This window comes from Mixophyes fleayi, chromosome 7 (genome assembly GCF_038048845.1).
Source record: "Mixophyes fleayi isolate aMixFle1 chromosome 7, aMixFle1.hap1, whole genome shotgun sequence".
Lineage (NCBI taxonomy): Eukaryota > Metazoa > Chordata > Amphibia > Anura > Limnodynastidae > Mixophyes > Mixophyes fleayi.
Window position 1 is genome coordinate 152,746,936 of NC_134408.1, and position 19,159 is coordinate 152,766,094.

General features: G+C 45.7%; 1 protein-coding gene and 1 long non-coding RNA gene across 3 annotated transcripts in view; both read right to left on the reverse strand.

Moving 5' to 3' along the window:
* Window positions 1–574: 574 nt before the first annotated feature.
* Window positions 575–19,159, reverse strand: part of HEG1 (heart development protein with EGF like domains 1) — a 38,212-nt gene continuing 19,627 nt past the window's right edge. The window contains exons 5-14 of one of the 2 annotated variants that reach the window (XM_075181202.1): window positions 17,864–17,967; window positions 16,978–17,036; window positions 16,117–16,286; window positions 13,994–14,128; window positions 10,611–10,653; window positions 8,838–8,875; window positions 6,816–6,903; window positions 6,106–6,280; window positions 5,264–5,334; window positions 2,446–2,550 (exon numbers count right to left, since the gene is read on the reverse strand). In XM_075181202.1, the coding sequence (XP_075037303.1) occupies window positions 5,305–5,334; window positions 6,106–6,280; window positions 6,816–6,903; window positions 8,838–8,875; window positions 10,611–10,653; window positions 13,994–14,128; window positions 16,117–16,286; window positions 16,978–17,036; window positions 17,864–17,967 (842 nt within the window). In that variant the 3' untranslated portion in view covers window positions 2,446–2,550; window positions 5,264–5,304. Of the gene's footprint in view, window positions 2,551–5,263; window positions 5,335–6,105; window positions 6,281–6,815; window positions 6,904–8,837; window positions 8,876–10,610; window positions 10,654–13,993; window positions 14,129–16,116; window positions 16,287–16,977; window positions 17,037–17,863; window positions 17,968–19,159 lie in introns of both variants that reach the window. The other variant, XM_075181201.1, reaches the window with a different exon arrangement.
* On the reverse strand, window positions 13,024–13,986 carry LOC142098386 (uncharacterized). The gene is made up of 3 exons (XR_012678345.1): window positions 13,899–13,986; window positions 13,425–13,472; window positions 13,024–13,164 (listed from the first exon to the last, which is right to left on the reverse strand). It is a non-coding gene; the product is annotated as an uncharacterized LOC142098386 (long non-coding RNA).

The following is a 19,159-nucleotide window of genomic DNA, read 5'->3' on the forward strand; positions in this document are numbered from 1 at the left end:
ATTCATTCTGGCCCCTACAAAACTGAGTTCTGATAATAATAGGGGAGCTTCGGAGATAAAGAGTAAACAAGATAATAATAATATATAATATTATAATATAGTTAATAGGATTAAGAGCAACCCCAATAAAGAGTTTGAAACAGTTTTTTCCATTCACTATTTCCCACCAGGAATAAACTACTGATAATAATGTGGATTACACCCTTTCTTCTAGTCCTGAAGCTCACAGAGCTGTCAGTCAGTCTCCAGCTGAACTACGTTGTCTCACACATTGTTTTTTTTTTTATCTCTTTCCAAAAGAAAACGAATTCTGCTCAGAGCCATCGCCAGCCCTCGGTACCTGGGGGGTGAAGAGAATTGCAGACCGGGGCCGGATTGCTAACACCAGAGCCAGAGGATGACTGTTAGCGCAGATCAGGGGCACAAATCAGCAATATAGAGACTATAGTGTAACTGCCCCCTGCAGAGGGCGCTAATAACAGCGGGTTCTCCTCCAGTCCCCCCCATCTTACACCTTCACCCCCCTCTTTAGTTTACATGTTTATAGACAATAACACAGACCAGCGGCAGGAAATAATCACATCTGTCTTTATTAATATTAATTCTGTGGCTGACTAGAACGCCAGGCTTAATTACACAACACGGTATAAAAATAATCCAATCTCTAAAAAAACTGACATTTTGCTGCAGCAGATCATATGTTGAGAATCAACATTTCATACAGATTGTGGCCCCCTCCCGGCCGGCAGCACCGAAGGGGTTAATACAGTGTTACTAACTGATCACAGATGTGGGCACCGAGGTCACCTGACCCCGATGGCGCAGGACGGTCAAATCACCCCGTTGTGTCTGGAAGCTTAGAGCGGAGAGGAAGTGCAGAGATACAATGTTGCTGTTTGTGACAATAAGATAAATATATATTCGTGAATACACAGAATGTAATTAGTGGGTAAGAGCGCCAGCTAAACAAGTGATTCGGTTACAGTTTGTGTCCCCAAGAAACTATACTATTACTATTATTATAGCCGATACTAGTGCTACCCAGCTGCAGTACTCACTAATGGGGGCCATAGTAACAATTCATCCTATATGGTAAATGTGTTATAACTTGTTGTTTCCAGCCGCTGTGACTGGCAGCTGATAGCGGGCGGGTGACGTGGTAATAACGTTGTACTTATTACAGCGCAGTTGCGCAGCCGTATCCGCGGAGAGATCATAGCGCCATAATACCGTCTGCTTGACTGTAATCCAAACACTTGTGGACTGAAAGCTGGCGCACGGAAAGTGCTGTAACCCGGAGCGACTGATTTCATTCTTATACTGGTTGCCGGGGGTTACACCACCTTATAACCCCACAGTGAGCTGCGCCACATTCTAAACACAAGATTTATATAAACAATAAGTTACTGAAGAAAACTGATCACAGGATATGATAAGTCCTTGTTATCGCTGGAACCTGAGGCGAGGTCGGCTCCATGATAAGGCCGGCTCCATGACGAGGTCGGCTCCATGATGAGGTCGGCTCCATGACGAGGTCGGCTCCATGATTAGGTCGGCTCCATGATGAGGTCGGCTCCATGATGAGGTCGGCTCCATGATGAGGTCGGCTCCATGACGAGGTCGGCTCCATGACGAGGTCGGCTCCATGACAAGGTCGGCTCCATGATGAGGTCGACTCCTTGATGAGGTCGGCTCCATGACGAGGTCGGCTCCATGACAAGGTCGGCTCCATGACGAGGCCGGCTCCATGACGAGGCCGGCTCCATGACGAGGCCGGCTCCATGACAAGGTCGGCTCCATGATTAGGTCGGCTCCATGATGAGGTCGGCTCCATGATGAGGTCGGCTCCATGACAAGGTCGGCTCCATGACTAGGTCGGCTCCATGATTAGGTCGGCTCCATGATGAGGTCGGCTCCATGACGAGGTCGGCTCCATGACGAGGTCGGCTCCATGACAAGGTCGGCTCCATGATTAGGTCGGCTCCATGATGAGGTCGGCTCCATGATGAGGTCGGCTCCATGACGAGGTCGGCTCCATGACAAGGCCGGCTCCATGACAAGGTCGGCTCCATGATGAGGTCGGCTCCATGACAAGGCCGGCTCCATGACAAGGTCGGCTCCATGATAAGCTACACATATGACTGAAACTGTCCAAAAATTGCACAGAAAACAAACATGTAAAATAATATTATCTCCGATACTCCGGTGTGATTATTTCACCAGCTGCCATATCCGTTATTTCTACCCCACCACCTCCGTCTAGTGGACAGCGTAATACCCAGACACCGCTCTGCGCTGCGAGTCCGTATCTGCTGTATAATCCTCATGTAATTGGAAGGATCTCAGGTTTGGGGGTGATTTCGTGATCTCGGGGCGACTCCTGTGCAGTCTAATCTACAATTCCTTCTAAAAATAGTCTCTTCTCCTGTTCTCCTCGTTAATAAATGATGGGTTGTACTGTCCGGGGTAAATACAGGAGTGGCGGGATCCTGGAAGGCCGGTGTATGGATAAAGTCCGTTCCGCTCAATCTCTGAGTTCCGCAATCCGGGCTGTAAGAGGAGAAACAAAGAAAACTCAGTGTCTAGGAACGTATCTGTTACATCATCAGATCGCTCATTACTGGTGGTCTGTGAGGTTGATTTACGAACGCCCTGATGTCATTACGCTGCGCATCTACCTGTTACCTGCGCTCGCGGACAAGGACATGAGTCATTAAGGAGCGTAAATTCAGATATGTGGCGTATTTTGCGTAAGATCGCTCTGAGCGCGCCCAGAACCTACCCATGTACCAGAGAGCGCAGCAACATCCAATTCATCTTAGCGCAAAGAACCCTACTACAATCTACGATTTATGGGGCGGAACAGGGAGCGAACCAGGCGTACGCACGTAGTCAGTGTACAGTAAGGACGTGCGCACGTAGTCAGTGTGCAGTAAGGACGTGCGCACGTAGTCAGTGTGCAGTAAGGACGTACGCACGTAGTCAGTGTCCAGTAAGGACGTACGCACGTAGTCAGTGTACAGTAAGGACGTACGCACGTAGTCAGTGTGCAGTAAGGACGTGCGCACGTAGTCAGTGTGCAGTAAGGACGTACGCACGTAGTCAGTGTACAGTAAGGACGTACGCACGTAGTCAGTGTACAGTAAGGACGTACGCACGTAGTCAGTGTGCAGTAAGGACGTACGCACGTAGTCAGTGTGCAGTAAGGACGTACGCACGTAGTCAGTGTGCAGTAAGGACGTGCGCACGTAGTCAGTGTGCAGTAAGGACGTACGCACGTAGTCAGTGTACAGTAAGGACGTACGCACGTAGTCAGTGTGCAGTAAGGACGTGCGCACGTAGTCAGTGTGCAGTAAGGACGTGCGCACGTAGTCAGTGTGCAGTAAGGACGTGCGCACGTAGTCAGTGTGCAGTAAGGACGTACGCACGTAGTCAGTGTGCAGTAAGGACGTACGCACGTAGTCAGTGTGCAGTAAGGACGTGCGCACGTAGTCAGTGTGCAGTAAGGACGTGCGCACGTAGTCAGTGTGCAGTAAGGACGTACGCACGTAGTCAGTGTGCAGTAAGGACGTACGCACGTAGTCAGTGTACAGTAAGGACGTACGCACGTAGTCAGTGTGCAGTAAGGACGTGCGCACGTAGTCAGTGTGCAGTAAGGACGTGCGCACGTAGTCAGTGTGCAGTAAGGACGTACGCACGTAGTCAGTGTGCAGTAAGGACGTACGCACGTAGTCAGTGTGCAGTAAGGACGTACGCACGTAGTCAGTGTGCAGTAAGGACGTGCGCACGTAGTCAGTGTGCAGTAGTCAGTGTGCAGTAAGGACGTGCGCACGTAGTCAGTGTGCAGTAAGGACGTGCGCACGTAGTCAGTGTGCAGTAAGGACGTACGCACGTAGTCAGCGTGCAGTAAGGACGTACGCACGTAGTCAGCGTGCAGTAAGGACGTACGCACGTAGTCAGCGTGCAGTAAGGACGTGCGCACGTAGTCAGTGTGCAGTAAGGACGTACGCACGTAGTCAGTGTGCAGTAAGGACGTGCGCACGTAGTCAGCGTGCAGTAAGGACGTACGCACGTAGTCAGCGTGCAGTAAGGACGTACGCACGTAGTCAGTGTGCAGTAAGGACGTGCGCACGTAGTCAGTGTGCAGTAAGGACGTGCGCACGTAGTCAGCGTGCAGTAAGGACGTGCGCACGTAGTCAGTGTGCAGTAGTCAGTGTGCAGTAAGGACGTACGCACGTAGTCAGTGTGCAGTAAGGACGTGCGCACGTAGTCAGTGTGCAGTAGTCAGTGTGCAGTAAGGACGTACGCACGTAGTCAGTGTGCAGTAAGGACGTACGCACGTAGTCAGTGTGCAGTAAGGACGTACAGAGCTCCCGCGCACACAGCCGCGTCCGATTCAAGCTTTGGTCATCTCTAAGGTCCGTGATTTTCAGCCGTATCACTTGCACCAGCTACAGCTGTGTATACAGCTGGGGGGATTTATTTATTTTATATTAATGTTTTGTTATTAATAACTATATTATTAAAAGGAGACAATAATAGAATTGTTGTTTTTTTCCTGTGCGTTCTTTTGGGACTTTACAGTCCACATACGTATCAGACACGGACTTAGACCCGTATTAATCACCGGACGTATCATCCCATCCGCTCCCTGTTGTATAAGGACCTGCATATGCCCAAAAACCCCCCACACAATTTATGTGCGTTTTGTCTTACTGGATCTGGCCCTATATACAGTATAAACCCTATATATTACTGCTGACAAAGTGTGAGATACAACAAGCGTTCCCTGGGCCTTGGCTTACTCTGTATTTCAGTGTATTTTAGATTAATTGGATCCGTTTATTGCTGTGAGGAAACCACTGAGACAGTTGTGAGTTATGAGAATAAGAAGTTTATGGATCTATTAGTGAGGAGAATGGTGATGACTCTTAGGTCCATAGCTGTATATATCTACTGCCTGGGACGGGGTTGTGGGTTCAGCTGTCCTGGAAATAATCCCCGGGGACATTCCATGGCGCCCTCCATAGCCGTCACGTTGTATGCAAATTGTGGGGTCAGGAACTAGGTGAAATATCCCCTAACAGACGACAAGACAACGCCCTGATCTCCGTTATGAGAGATCTGCGGCAGATGTGATGTTTCACGAGATCATTATAATTTAAGAAATGAAACCAGCGCTGAACATCACATCTGGTGTAAAACGTTTGTGTTATATCATAAGAGGTATAAATTGCTGACTATGAATAAAAGAAAAACTCACGTTCATTGTATATTTTCCTAAATAAAGCAGAAAATCCATTTCTATTTTTGCACCACGGTTTGGCTAGACTCCTATATGAATAAATGAGATATTCCTGTCAGAAGCTTGTAGAGGACCCAGGAATCTAGATTCTGATTGGTGATTTACTAACACTGCCCCAAATCTGCAGCAGCCAATCAGACATCAGCTTGAATCTGACTAGTACAAGTTAGATGTTGAAAGCAAACATCTGATTGGCTGATGTGTTTCCACTGCAGATTTGGCTCTTTGCACAATATAAGTAAACAATCCTCAGTAAATGTCACGATTCCCGTCAAAAGACACAAAATCTATAAAAAATATTGTTGGTGCGTTGTATTACAGGGCTCTCGGAACCGCTCAGATTACAGAAGTAATTGCAACGTCTAATAATATATTACAACATTTATATATTTATACCTGACATAAAACATTAAGACTATCACAGAATGTTCTGTCCTCCCACTATATACGGCATAGCTCCGCCCACTGCGAGAGGCGGTGTGATGGCCGCTCCCAGCCAGCAGAGCGTAACGTTATAGAAGACGCGTCGCCCATTTATCACTTTCTCTGTCATGAAGACTTTGGGGGTTTAGTATTTTATTTTCTGTGTGTGGTTCAAAGAGACACTAAAAGATGAGTAAATGCAGTAATTAAAATAATCTTATTACACCGACAAATATCTATATGTAGCGGCTCATGTAATATGTAATCAGCCATTAGAGGCTCCGGAATGGTTTCCACATATATCTGTCAATGTTATTATTATATAAGGGCCATATTGTTCTTTATTCCCGCATATATTACAGGCGCAGAGCACTCACAGAATAGTAAATGTCCGTCATCTGGAGCAGGTTCTTGGTGCTGCCGTTCTCCTGCATCTCGATGGTCTCCCGGCCCCACTCGGAGGACCTCTGGGCTTTGGGATACTCGGCATAAGGAGACATCTGGAAATCTCCGCTCTTGAAGATCAGTTTACTGATGTCGTGTTTGCTCTTCCTGAAAGCAGAATTATTTTAGTGTCAGCGCCTCAACCAGCCACGATCACCAGACAACTTTCTTTACCTCAAATCAAGAACCCTACGCGTTTTGTTATCAAAACTAATGACCATGACGAAACGCGTAGAGTAATTGTTCTCACAGTTTCATGGGATCATTGTCGTCAATCTGTCACAACGAGATTTTCCTGCACTGTTTACATCCGGATATAAAGAGACTGTTTACTGGATCCGGAGATGTCTCCTGCAGATAAGACGATGGTTTCTTTACCCATTGTAAGGGTTTTATTGGCATTGTAAAAACCATTGGATGTGGGATGTCACATGTGTGACATCAACAGATAATCATTAATCAACTCTGAACAATGGAAGCGGCTTTTTATTAGATCATCATTAATGGTGTAAAGTTTACTACACTATGAGTTCTTCTCCCTTATTTTGTTGGTGCTCTCCGTATATCCTATTATACAACATCATTTATAGCGGATCTGGTGGGATACTGCGCTGAGGAGCGCAGTTTATGGGTCTCTACATACCTACAACACGTGACCGCCAGAGCAATGACCAGGATGAGAAGGACTCCGCCACCGCCAGCCGCTATTATCACCGTGATCAGCTGATAGGCTGCAAAATAAGACCACACGTTAGGACGGAGTAAGGAACAGAGGTGTCAGATGGTAAATACAGGAAAGGTGTCACTAGAGACCCAGCCGGACTGATGCTGAGTTTGAGATGACGCAATCATTAAATGCATTTACAAAAAAAGTAATTGTGCGAGTATGCAAGTTGGACGATTCGAAGATGCGCAGAGTTCTGCACCAGTAGTATTTGCACCAGGTTTACAGCAGATACAATTAAAACCAATTTTTTTAAACTTTTGATAGTGAAATACGCCCAAAAAATCTAAAATATGGTCAGAAAATCCTATAATGTATGTACGATCAACGCAGAGAGCACCTATCAGCTTCAGAGGTGAATCCGCAATCAGCCCATCAGAGGGCTAGCTAGTGGTGGACGACCGTCATCATCATCATCTGTGTGCTGTGCGCCAGCCATTAGACACCCGCAAACATGGCTACTGACGTGTATCTGCGTCTCTGCGCTGCGTCTGCCTCTGTACTTGGCCGACGTTAGCGATCCCCTCCCCCCTCCAGGCACCAGATCTACGCACACATGGCTTGTTTTGTGGCCGTGTGCGGTACAATCTTGTAGATTTTTTGTTACGCAAATGTGCGCCCGTCCAACTCCGCATCAGGACCCCATATCTAACCCTGAGAAATGGTTTTACTGACAAGTTTATAAAAATGCACAGATGTTTTACTGACATGCAGTTTATACAAGATAAATGTATCTGAAAATACAGAAATAGGGACATCTGGATAATAACAGGTCTGGAGAACTGTCCTCGTGTTACTCAGGAATGCCGGATGTCATTTTTATTTATCACATTTTTTTCTAACTAATGCCCAAAATTGTACTCATGTTTACTGCATGTCAGTAAATTTACTGATGTTATAAACCATCATATCTAAAAAGTACCTCTGAAAACACCAAACCACACAGTGTCCAGTCTGGAATAGAGATCTCTAACGAATAAACAAACATTATATAGAAGGTAAAGTTATAGGGTTTCGTGACGCGGTCTCTCCATCATCCTGACGCTTTCCTGTGTAACGCTGTGATCTGTATTACATGTGTATAGCGAGCAGCACAAAGTGATCTCTTTATACAGAAATACTTGTTATAGATTATATTATATATGGTCATATTCATCCAGCGCAGGGAAGGAGCGTCGGTCAATTAGGGCAGACTGTTTCCTCATCAATTTATCTCTATAATTCATTAATAAGTTATCTAAGTAGCAGAAATCAATAAGATGCAATAATCAGCATCGTGTGTAACCCCGTGTGTCAGGCTGGTACTTTATTACACACGTGTCATTTAGTTTTTGCCCAGCACCTTGTCTCTCTGGATATTGACACTTACTGACCCCTAGTGCTGGTTTAGGGGGGAATAGATCACTGTCTGATGGTTTCCTGCTTGGTGTCATTACACAACTTGTCCACTGGGTGTCGCTCTCACACAAGGAACAGACAACCAATATACTTCATTCTGGCCTAACGCTGCCAGTCAGTGTGAGCACATTACAATCCCCAGCTACACCCTAAAATCCGCAAGTCCTGCACATTGTAATGCAGCAAATAGAAGGTGTGACCCTCGGGCCTCCACCAGAAAGCTGATATAATCTGTGTCTGTAGAGGATCCCGGCCTTCCTCATTCTCATAGTAAATATTTTCTTCCTGTCAGCTGCGTTGTCCCACCTACTCCCTGGGGACCCTGTGTGCGAGCTGACCCCTCAGTTCTCCCCCATTCCTGGCAGAGACTCCAGATCAGCCTCATCCGACGCAGCGTGTTATAATATTATTACTGAGCGCTGTCAGAGGACTCCAATGACAGTTATGTTATAGCAAATGTGACAGTCCCATGTAACCTTCTATTATAACACTCTCATAGCTCTCTCTATTATAACACTCCCGTATATCTTTCTATTTACTTACGGTTTGAGCAGTTGAATCCTCCGAGACCAAAGGGGCACCTAAGAAATAAATCAGACAAATAATTTCATATAACGGTTATGACTGAGACGTGACTGAACGCTGATTGTAAAGTGACGGAGGAGATAGAGGCATGGGCCTGATTCATTAAGGATCTTAACTTAAGAAACTTCTTATTTCAGTCTCCTGGACAAAACCATGTTACAATGCAAATTAGTATTCTGTTTTGCACATAAGTTAAATACTGACTGTTTTTTCATGTAGCACACACATACTTGATAGCTTATTTGCACACTGAAATTAAAAGTTGATATTTGTGTGTTACATGAAAAACAGTCATTATTTCTGCACCTCACTGGGGATAGTCCGATCACAGGACCGGTCATGTCTGATATCATTAGACAGAAAGTGTCAGGCTGGACCTTGTTAGAGCAACTGGTACATTTGGATTTTTCTCGTGAAGTGTCCACATAACGGCCTGGTACATAGATGAGAGAGCTCCAAGGGGTAAATGTATCAATCTCCGGTTTCTTCAACTCGCAGGAGTTCGGCGAGATGACAGCTAAAATTTAAAGCGGCGCTGCCTTGTGAAGGGAAACTTGTCTTTACAAGGCAGCGCCGCTTTAAATTTTAGCTGTCATCTCGCCGAACTCCTGCGAGTTGAAGAAGCCGGAGATTGATACATTTACCCCCAGGTCGGAGACAAATAGAAGATATTGAGACCCGGCTGCAGTTATTAGTGGTGACCACAGGGGTCAGTATTGAGTCCTGTCCTGAGAGCTTATTAATGACCTAGTAGGTGACCTAGGACAGGGTGTTAGGGTGTAAGATGTATCATTAACACAATAGTAACTTACTACAGAGACTTGGACAATACATCACACTACGCTGTGGACTAGAAGGTGATTTATAAGGTAGATAAATGTGGGGTTATGTCTGTCTAGTCCTCTCCCCAAACACATCACACAGCAGAATGATCTCTGGCCGCTGTCGTTTCAGGACTATAAATTCTGCAAATATAATGTGGAATAGACGGGAGAAGCAACAACAAAACTCGGAGATTCTGTTGCTGGATATTTGCATCTCTGCAAAAACATTAGAGCTAAATTTTGTTGCACGTTTGCTCAGCTCTAAACTGGGGGTTTCGTCTCCATTCCCTGTACCAACATAGTTAGAATTTATGGACGGTTGAATTAGAATGATCCGTGTCCTTGTCAGTCGTACTACCTATGTCAGTGATTGAGAGGTAACGAAGAGGTGAATGAAAGATTAATTGAGGAATGATTGACAGACGATTGATTGTGAGATAACTGACAAATGAATGAGGTAACTGAGCAGTGATGGTGATTGGTCAATGCAAATAAAATACAAACATCTGTTATTTTCATCTTTGACTTCAAATGAGAATGTCAATTAAATAATGCAAATAAAGGACCCTACTTCATGTATTCATCAGCAGCGACCCTAATGAATGAAGTACTATCAGCCAGAGCCTGTATATGGATGGACGAGGACACATTGTTGGTGCAAAGTGCTAGAAGTGATAATCTATTGCAAAAACAAAATAATTGCGTACGTCCAACTCACACTGAGCATCTACGTAACTCATTTTACTCTATGAATAACTGAGAGATGACTGAGCGATGAGTGAGGACGACTGAGAAATGATGGAGTGGTGATTGTGGGGGGCTGAATTAAGAGGGAACCCCCCACTCAGTGTTAACAAATCAACATACACATGGTGCAAACCCGTCAGTTCACAAGCCCCCTCCTCACCTCACACAGCCTTCATTTTCTAGTTTGTAGCCATCGTCACAGGCTGTGAAAGAATGAAAATAAAGGGAATTAGAGTTAACGATAAAAAACGTTCAGCGTTAAATCAAATGTATTTATACCACAAATCACCACCCACTATATCATCCACATCTACATCTGTCCACACACAGTCACATCTACACCTGTCCACACACAGTCACATCTACACCTGTCCACACACAGTCACATCTACACCTGTCCACACACAGTCACATCTACACCTGTCCACACACAGTCACATCTACACCTGTCCACACACAGTCACATCTACACCTGTCCACACACAGACACATCTACACCTGTCCACACACAGACACATCTACACCTGTCCACACACAGTCACATCTACACCTGTCCACACACAGTCACATCTACACCTGTCCACACACAGTCACATCTACACCTGTCCACACACAGTCACATCTACACCTGTCCACACACAGTCACATCTACACCTGTCCACACACAGTCACATCTACACCTGTCCACACAGAGTCACATCTACACCTGTCCACACACAGTCACATCTACACCTGTCCACACACAGTCACATCTACACCTGTCCACACACAGTCACATCTACACCTGTCCACACACAGTCACATCTACACCTGTCCACACACAGTCACATCTACACCTGTCCACACACAGTCACATCTACACCTGTCCACACAGAGTCACATCTACACCTGTCCACACACAGTCACATCTACACCTGTCCACACACAGTCACATCTACACCTGTCCACACACAGACACATCTACACCTGTCCACAGACACTAAGACATCTACACCTGTCCACACACACAGTCACATCTACACCTGTCTACACACAGTCACATCTACACCTGTCCACACACACAGTCACATCTACACCTGTCCACACACACAGTCACATCTACACCTGTCCACACACAGTCACATCTACACCTGTCCACACACAGTCACATCTACACCTGTCCACACACAGTCACATCTACACCTGTCCACACACAGACACATCTACACCTGTCCACACACAGTCACATCTACACCTGTCCACACAGAGTCACATCTACACCTGTCCACACACAGTCACATCAACACCTGTCCACACACAGTCACATCTACACCTGTCCACACACAGACACATCTACACCTGTCCACAGACACTAAGACATCTACACCTGTCCACACACACAGTCACATCTACACCTGTCTACACACAGTCACATCTACACCTGTCCACACACACAGTCACATCTACACCTGTCCACACACAGTCACATCTACACCTGTCCACACACAGTCACATCTACACCTGTCCACACACACAGTCACATCTACACCTGTCCACACACACATACAGTCACATCTACACTTGTCCACACACAGTCACATCTACACCTGTCCACAGAAACTGCGACATCTACACCTGTCCACACACAGTCACATCTACACCTGTCCACACATACAGTCACATCTACACCTGTCCACACACAGTCACATCTACACCTGTCCACACACAGTCACATCTACACCTGTCCACAGAAACTGCGACATCTACACCTGTCTACACACAGTCACATCTACACCTGTCCACACACACAGTCACATCTACACCTGTCCACACACAGTCACATCTACACCTGTCCACACACAGTCACATCTACACCTGTCCACACACAGTCACATCTACACCTGTCCACACACACAGTCACATCTACACCTGTCCACACACACATACATCTACACCTGTCCACAGAAACTGCGACATCTACACTTGTCCACACACAGTCACATCTACACCTGTCCACAGACACTGCGACATCTACACCTGTCCACAGACACTGCGACATCTACACCTGTCCACACACAGTCACATCTACACCTGTCTACACACAGTCAAATCTACACCTGTCCACACACACAGTCACATCTACACCTGTCCACACACACAGTCACATCTACACCTGTCCACACACAGTCACATCTACACCTGTCCACACACAGTCACATCTACACCTGTCCACACACACAGTCACATCTACACCTGTCAACACAAAGTCACATCTACACCTGTCAACACAAAGTCACATCTACACCTGTCCACACACAGTCACATCTACACCTGTCCACACACAGTCACATCTACACCTGTCCACACAAAGTCACATCTACACCTGTCCACACACAGTCACATCTACACCTGTCCACAGACACTGCGACATCTACACCTGTCCACACACAGTCACATCTACACCTGTCCACACACAGTCACATCTACACCTGTCCACAGACACTGCGACATCTACACCTGTGCACAGACACTGCGACATCTACACCTGTCCACAGACAGTCACATCTACACCTGTCCACACACAGTCACATCTACACCTGTCCACACACACAGTCACATCTACACCTGTCCACACACACAGTCACATCTACACCTGTCCACACACACAGTCACATCTACACCTGTCCACACACACAGTCACATCTACACCTGTCCACGCACAGTCACATCTACACCTGTCCACACACAGTCACCTCTACACCTGTCCACACACAGTCACATCTACACCTGTCCACACACAGTCACATCTACACCTGTCCACACACAGTCACATCTACACCTGTCCACCCACACAGTCACATCTACACCTGTCCACACACAGTCACATCTACACCTGTCCACGCACAGTCACATCTACACCTGTCCACACACAGTCACATCTACACCTGTCCACCCACAGTCACATCTATACCTGTCCACGTACAGTCATATCTACACCTGTCCACACACAGTCACATCTACACCTGTCCACACACAGTCACATCTACACCTGTCCACCCACACAGTCACATCTACACCTGTCCACCCACACAGTCACATCTACACCTGTCCACACACAGTCACATCTACACCTGTCCACCCACAGTCACATCTACACCTGTCCACGTACAGTCATATCTACACCTGTCCACACACAGTCACCTCTACACCTGTCCACACACAGTCACATCTACACCTGTCCACACACAGTCACATCTACACCTGTCCACCCACACAGTCACATCTACACCTGTCCACACACAGTCACATCTACACCTGTCCACCCACAGTCACATCTACACCTGTCCACACACAGTCACATCTACACCTGTCCACACACAGTCACATCTACACCTGTCCACCCACAGTCACATCTACACCTGTCCACACACAGTCACATCTACACCTGTCCACCCACAGTCACATCTACACCTGTCCACGCACAGTCACATCTACACCTGTCTATCCCATATAATATATATTTTCAATGCCATATTCGCAGGGTGCTCACGATTAAAGTCTCACCGCGGCATGAGTGATCCGTCTTGCTGTATTTGAAGTATCCCGGCTTACACTGGCAGAAAGCGACTCCACTGGGGTCTGTACATTCAGCGGTTTCATTGTCACATCCTGGGTTTTTCATATTACACAGACTGACAGCTGCAAAACAGAGGAAGACAGATAGATATCCTCTAGATTGTAAGCTCTCACGAGCAAGGCCCTCTCTCAGGCCGTGTACAGGACATATAACGTTACCTGGGTAATACAGGTGAGGGCGCGGGCCGTGTACAGGATAAATAACGTTACCTGGGTAATACAGGTGAGGGCGCGGGCAGTGTACAGGATAAATAACGTTACCTGGGTAATACAGGTGAGGGCGCGGGCAGTGTACAGGACATATAACATTACCTGGGTAATACAGGTGAGGGCGGGGGCAGTGTACAGGAAAAATAACGTTACCTGGGTAATACAGGTGAGGGCGCAGGGCCACGTACAGGACACATAACGTTACCTGGGTAATACAGGTGAGGGCGCAGGCCGCATACAAGACATATAACATTATCTGGGTAATACAGGTGAGGGTGCAGGCCGTGTACAGGACTTATAACATTACCTATGTAATACTGGTGAGGGTGCAGGCCGTGTACAGGACATATAACGTTACCAGGGTAATACAGGTGAGGGTGCGGGCCGTGCATAGGACATATATAACGTTACCTGGGTAACACAGGTGAGGGTGCAGGACGTGTACAGGACATATAACGTTACCTGGGTAATACAGGTGAGGGCGCAGGCCGTGCATAGGACATATAACGTTACCTGGGTAATACAGATGAGGGCGCAGGCCGTGTACAGGACGTATAACGTTACCTGGGTAATACAGGTGAGGGCGCAGGCCGTGTACAGGACACATAACGTTACCTGGGTAACACAGGTGAGGGCGCAGGCAGTGCATAGGACATATAACGTTACCTGGGTAACACAGGTGAGAGCGCAGGCCGTGTACAGGACATATATAACGTTACCTGGGTAATACAGGTGAGGGCGCAGGCCACGTACAGGACGTATAACGTTACCTGGGTAATACAGGTGAGGGCGCAGGCCACGTACAGGACGTATAACGTTACCTGGGTAATACAGATGAGGGCGCAGGCCGTGTACAGGACGTATAACGTTACCTGGGTAATACAGGTGAGGGCGCAGGCCACGTACAGGACGTATAACGTTACCTGGGTAACACAGATGAGGGCGCAGGCCACGTACAGGACGTATAACGTTACCTGGGTAATACAGGTGAGGGCGCAGGCCACGTACAGGACGTATAACGTTACCTGGGTAACACAGATGAGGGCGCAGGCCACGTACAGGACGTATAACGTTACCTGGGTAACACAGGTGAGGGCGCAGGCCACGTACAGGACGTATAACGTTACCTGGGTAATACAGGTGAGGGCGCAGGCCACGTACAGGACGTATAACGTTACCTGGGTAATACAGATGAGGGCGCAGGCAGTGCATAGGACATATAACGTTACCTGGGTAACACAGGTGAGGGCGCAGGCCACGTACAGGACGTATAACGTTACCTGGGTAACACAGGTGAGGGCGCAGGCCACGTACAGGACGTATAACGTTACCTGGGTAACACAGATGAGGGCGCAGGCCACGTACAGGACGTATAACGTTACCTGGGTAACACAGGTGAGGGCGCAGGCCACGTACAGGACGTATAACGTTACCTGGGTAATACAGGTGAGGGCGCAGGCCACGTACAGGACGTATAACGTTACCTGGGTAACACAGGTTAGGGCGCAGGCCGTGTACAGGACGTATAACGTTACCTGGGTAACACAGGTTAGGGCGCAGGCCGTGTACAGGACGTATAACGTTACCTGGGTAATACAGGTGAGGGCGCAGGCCATGTACAGGACGTATAACGTTACCTGGGTAACACAGGTGAGGGCGCAGGCCACGTACAGGACGTATAACGTTACCTGGGTAACACAGGTGAGGGCGCAGGCCACGTACAGGACGTATAACGTTACCTGGGTAACACAGATGAGGGCGCAGGCCGTGTACAGGACGTATAACGTTACCTGGGTAACACAGGTTAGGGCGCAGGCCACATACAGGACGTATAACGTTACCTAGGTAATACAGCTGAGGGTGTAGCACCAGTCGGCAGGCCAGGGAGCTCTCCAGGGCTGATTCACACACTTTTATATAACTCTGAATATTGCGCTTCAGATCGAACAACGTCACGTTGGAAGCCATAGAGAAAATATTCTGCACAGTGAGCACGATATGATTGCTGTAACTGGAAATGAACACCAATCAGTGTCACAATTAATTTTTTACACATAGGGACCCACACTAAGTTGGGCGTACGCCCGTTTCCTTAGTATAAAAGCTGCTAATCTGTACTTTGCAGACAATAAGCAGCACGTCTGTGTCTGTACGCAGATTACTGTGTTATTGCCAGAAAGTAACTACAAATGTTTTCAAGACAAAATACATTTATAACATTTTCCTTTTTGACACATTGTCGTAAATCTCATTGTATTTTGCTTGAAACAAAAGTGGTTATGTGCAGTCAGTGACCTCGGCAGACAGAATAGAGGACACTGTAGTTTGATGCTTTTCTCTCTCAGATCCCTGTTTCATTTACTGTTTGGTTTGAGAAACGTCCACGAGACTTAAATCACTGCCCAATAAACAGCTTTACATTGCTCTACATTTGATTTGTGCCCCTATATTATCCTTTTAGTGAATTATAAACATTTTTCTAGACTACTTTATTTCACTCATTAATAAAATAAATATAATCGTGTACAAAGTGCGTCTTCCTATTCTGATGTCAAATCTTTTCCCTCCTCCGACCGGTTTTACACTGACAGGGAAACGTTTCTGCGCCAAGATGGCAGAAAGAAGAGCGACGTCACCGAGGATCCGTAAATCACTGAAAAACAATGGTTTTATAGAAGTGAAATGGGAACCCCGACTCTCACCTGGTATTTGTGACCGACGACTGGTAATATCCAGTGATTGTGGAGAAGGATGAATTCAGCTGCAGAAGAAAGACAGAAATTAGATTTCTCCTGGTCTGTGAGACCGTCCCCAAACGAGACAGCTTTCTAACATACAGAGACTGCTCTCTCATTTGTGTGACAGTCCTTCAATGCTTAAGACTGTCAGCCGACATGTGTGACGGCTGTCATCTGAGGTCCCTGAATGAGTATGAGATGAATCATGCATGAGAAACTGTTATATTATATTATATTATATGAACCATTCATCAATGTGTGAGGGCAGCCACTAATGTAAGGGACTGTTAATGAATTGCTACAACTGATAGACAACATATGGGGCTGTACATCGATGTCACATGATTGGGATATAACAATAAATACAATTTCCTCTTATACTAAATGTGCCCGCACTAAGCACAGATATAGATGGAGTCTCGTTAGACACATACTATATATAATCTGTAGTCTCCGGCGATAATAGGTAATTAAACAAATACACAAATACACACTGGACATCAGATGCAGCAAATCAATAGAGGAAGTGCAAATCCTCTGATAAACATACATAAGATACAAAAAAGCGCAATCTGCTTTTTTGTATCTTACATACTGTATATAAATCCGTCTCATTACACTGCAGAGACGGCGCGGTGACAGCGGACGTCCGGCGCTCTGTAACGAGTGACAGGTGTGGCCATTACTTCCATAACTTGACCTAAGGCTCCTAGTTCATAAATTCCTGAATAAACAAATTAGAGGATATTGGGGTGGGGGCAACCCCCAAAACACAGGAACATCCTGAACAAAACCACACCCGCTATTCTGCATAACCACGCCCACTAACGACGGCTGCGCCCACACTCACTATCTGCAGAATTTCCCTCTCGATCTGATGTAAGCGGCCGTGTTTCTCATTACTGCCGTTCAGGAAACTTCTCGGAATTTCAATGTGTCCTAGAAACGTTCTCACTGAAAGACAGAATGACACAGTCAGCGTTGTAGACGGTGGCCCCGATACCACCTGGGAGAACACGGGGGGAGTAGGGGGGTATAATGGGGACTACAAGTAAACTCACTGTCATTTACATTTGGGGGCATATTTACTGAACTGAAAAAGTGGAGATTCTAGTTATCATTTATTTAGTAGATTCTACAAAATGACAGCTGGAATCTGATTGGTTGCTATAGGCAACATCTCCACTTTTCAAACCCGCAGCTTAGTAAATATACCCCTTGGATTGTTGGAAGTTGTGAATCTTCAGATCCTGATACCTTCACGTTTATATAATATATCAGCTGAGACCAGAGCTCTCACAGGGATTAGATTTAGAATTTGTGTTATTAGAGTTACATAAGGGTGACGTTTACTACTGGGATATGGTTCGTGTTTGTACTTTTTAATAGATAGAAATATAATGATGTAAACATAATATTGACCCACGGCGCTATGAATAAAAATGTATATTAACGGAAATAAAGTAGGGCTATATGGCAAGGATGAATGCTAATAGATATAATAACAACAACAGGAGGCACTTGAAAAATAACCAGAAGGGTTTATTGAATATCCTATAACTCAACGATAATGTTGGGATGGAGCTATAAAATAAAAAAAAATAAAAAAAAAAAAAAAAAGGTAAATTAAAATAAAAAATAGCTTTGGAGGGCTTTACGGACTCTGACACTGGTATTGAACCTCCTATAAGATCTTTACAGAGGTAATCTTCATCTTATATATTTATCGCTGGAACTGTGTTTTACAGTAGTATACATGACTGTTGTTTTTTTCTGACCATTCTGTCAGAGGGTAAAACGATATTTTCCCTCCTCGTTGTACATACTTTGGATTTGTTTATATGGTTATTTTGAATTTTCTTTTTTTCATCCATTTTGACCTTATACATATTTTTATTTTTATTTATTTTTTCATTTTTCAACCTTTTATTTTTTATTTTAATTTACCTTTTTTATTTTTTTATTTTTTATTTTTATTTTTTTTTTTATTTTTTTTATTTTATAGCTCCATCCCAACATTATCGTTGAGTTATAGGATATTCAATAAACCCTTCTGGTTATTTTTCAAGTGCCTCCTGTTGTTGTTATTATATCTATTATCATTCATCCTTGCCATATAGCCCTACTTTATTTCCGTTAATATACA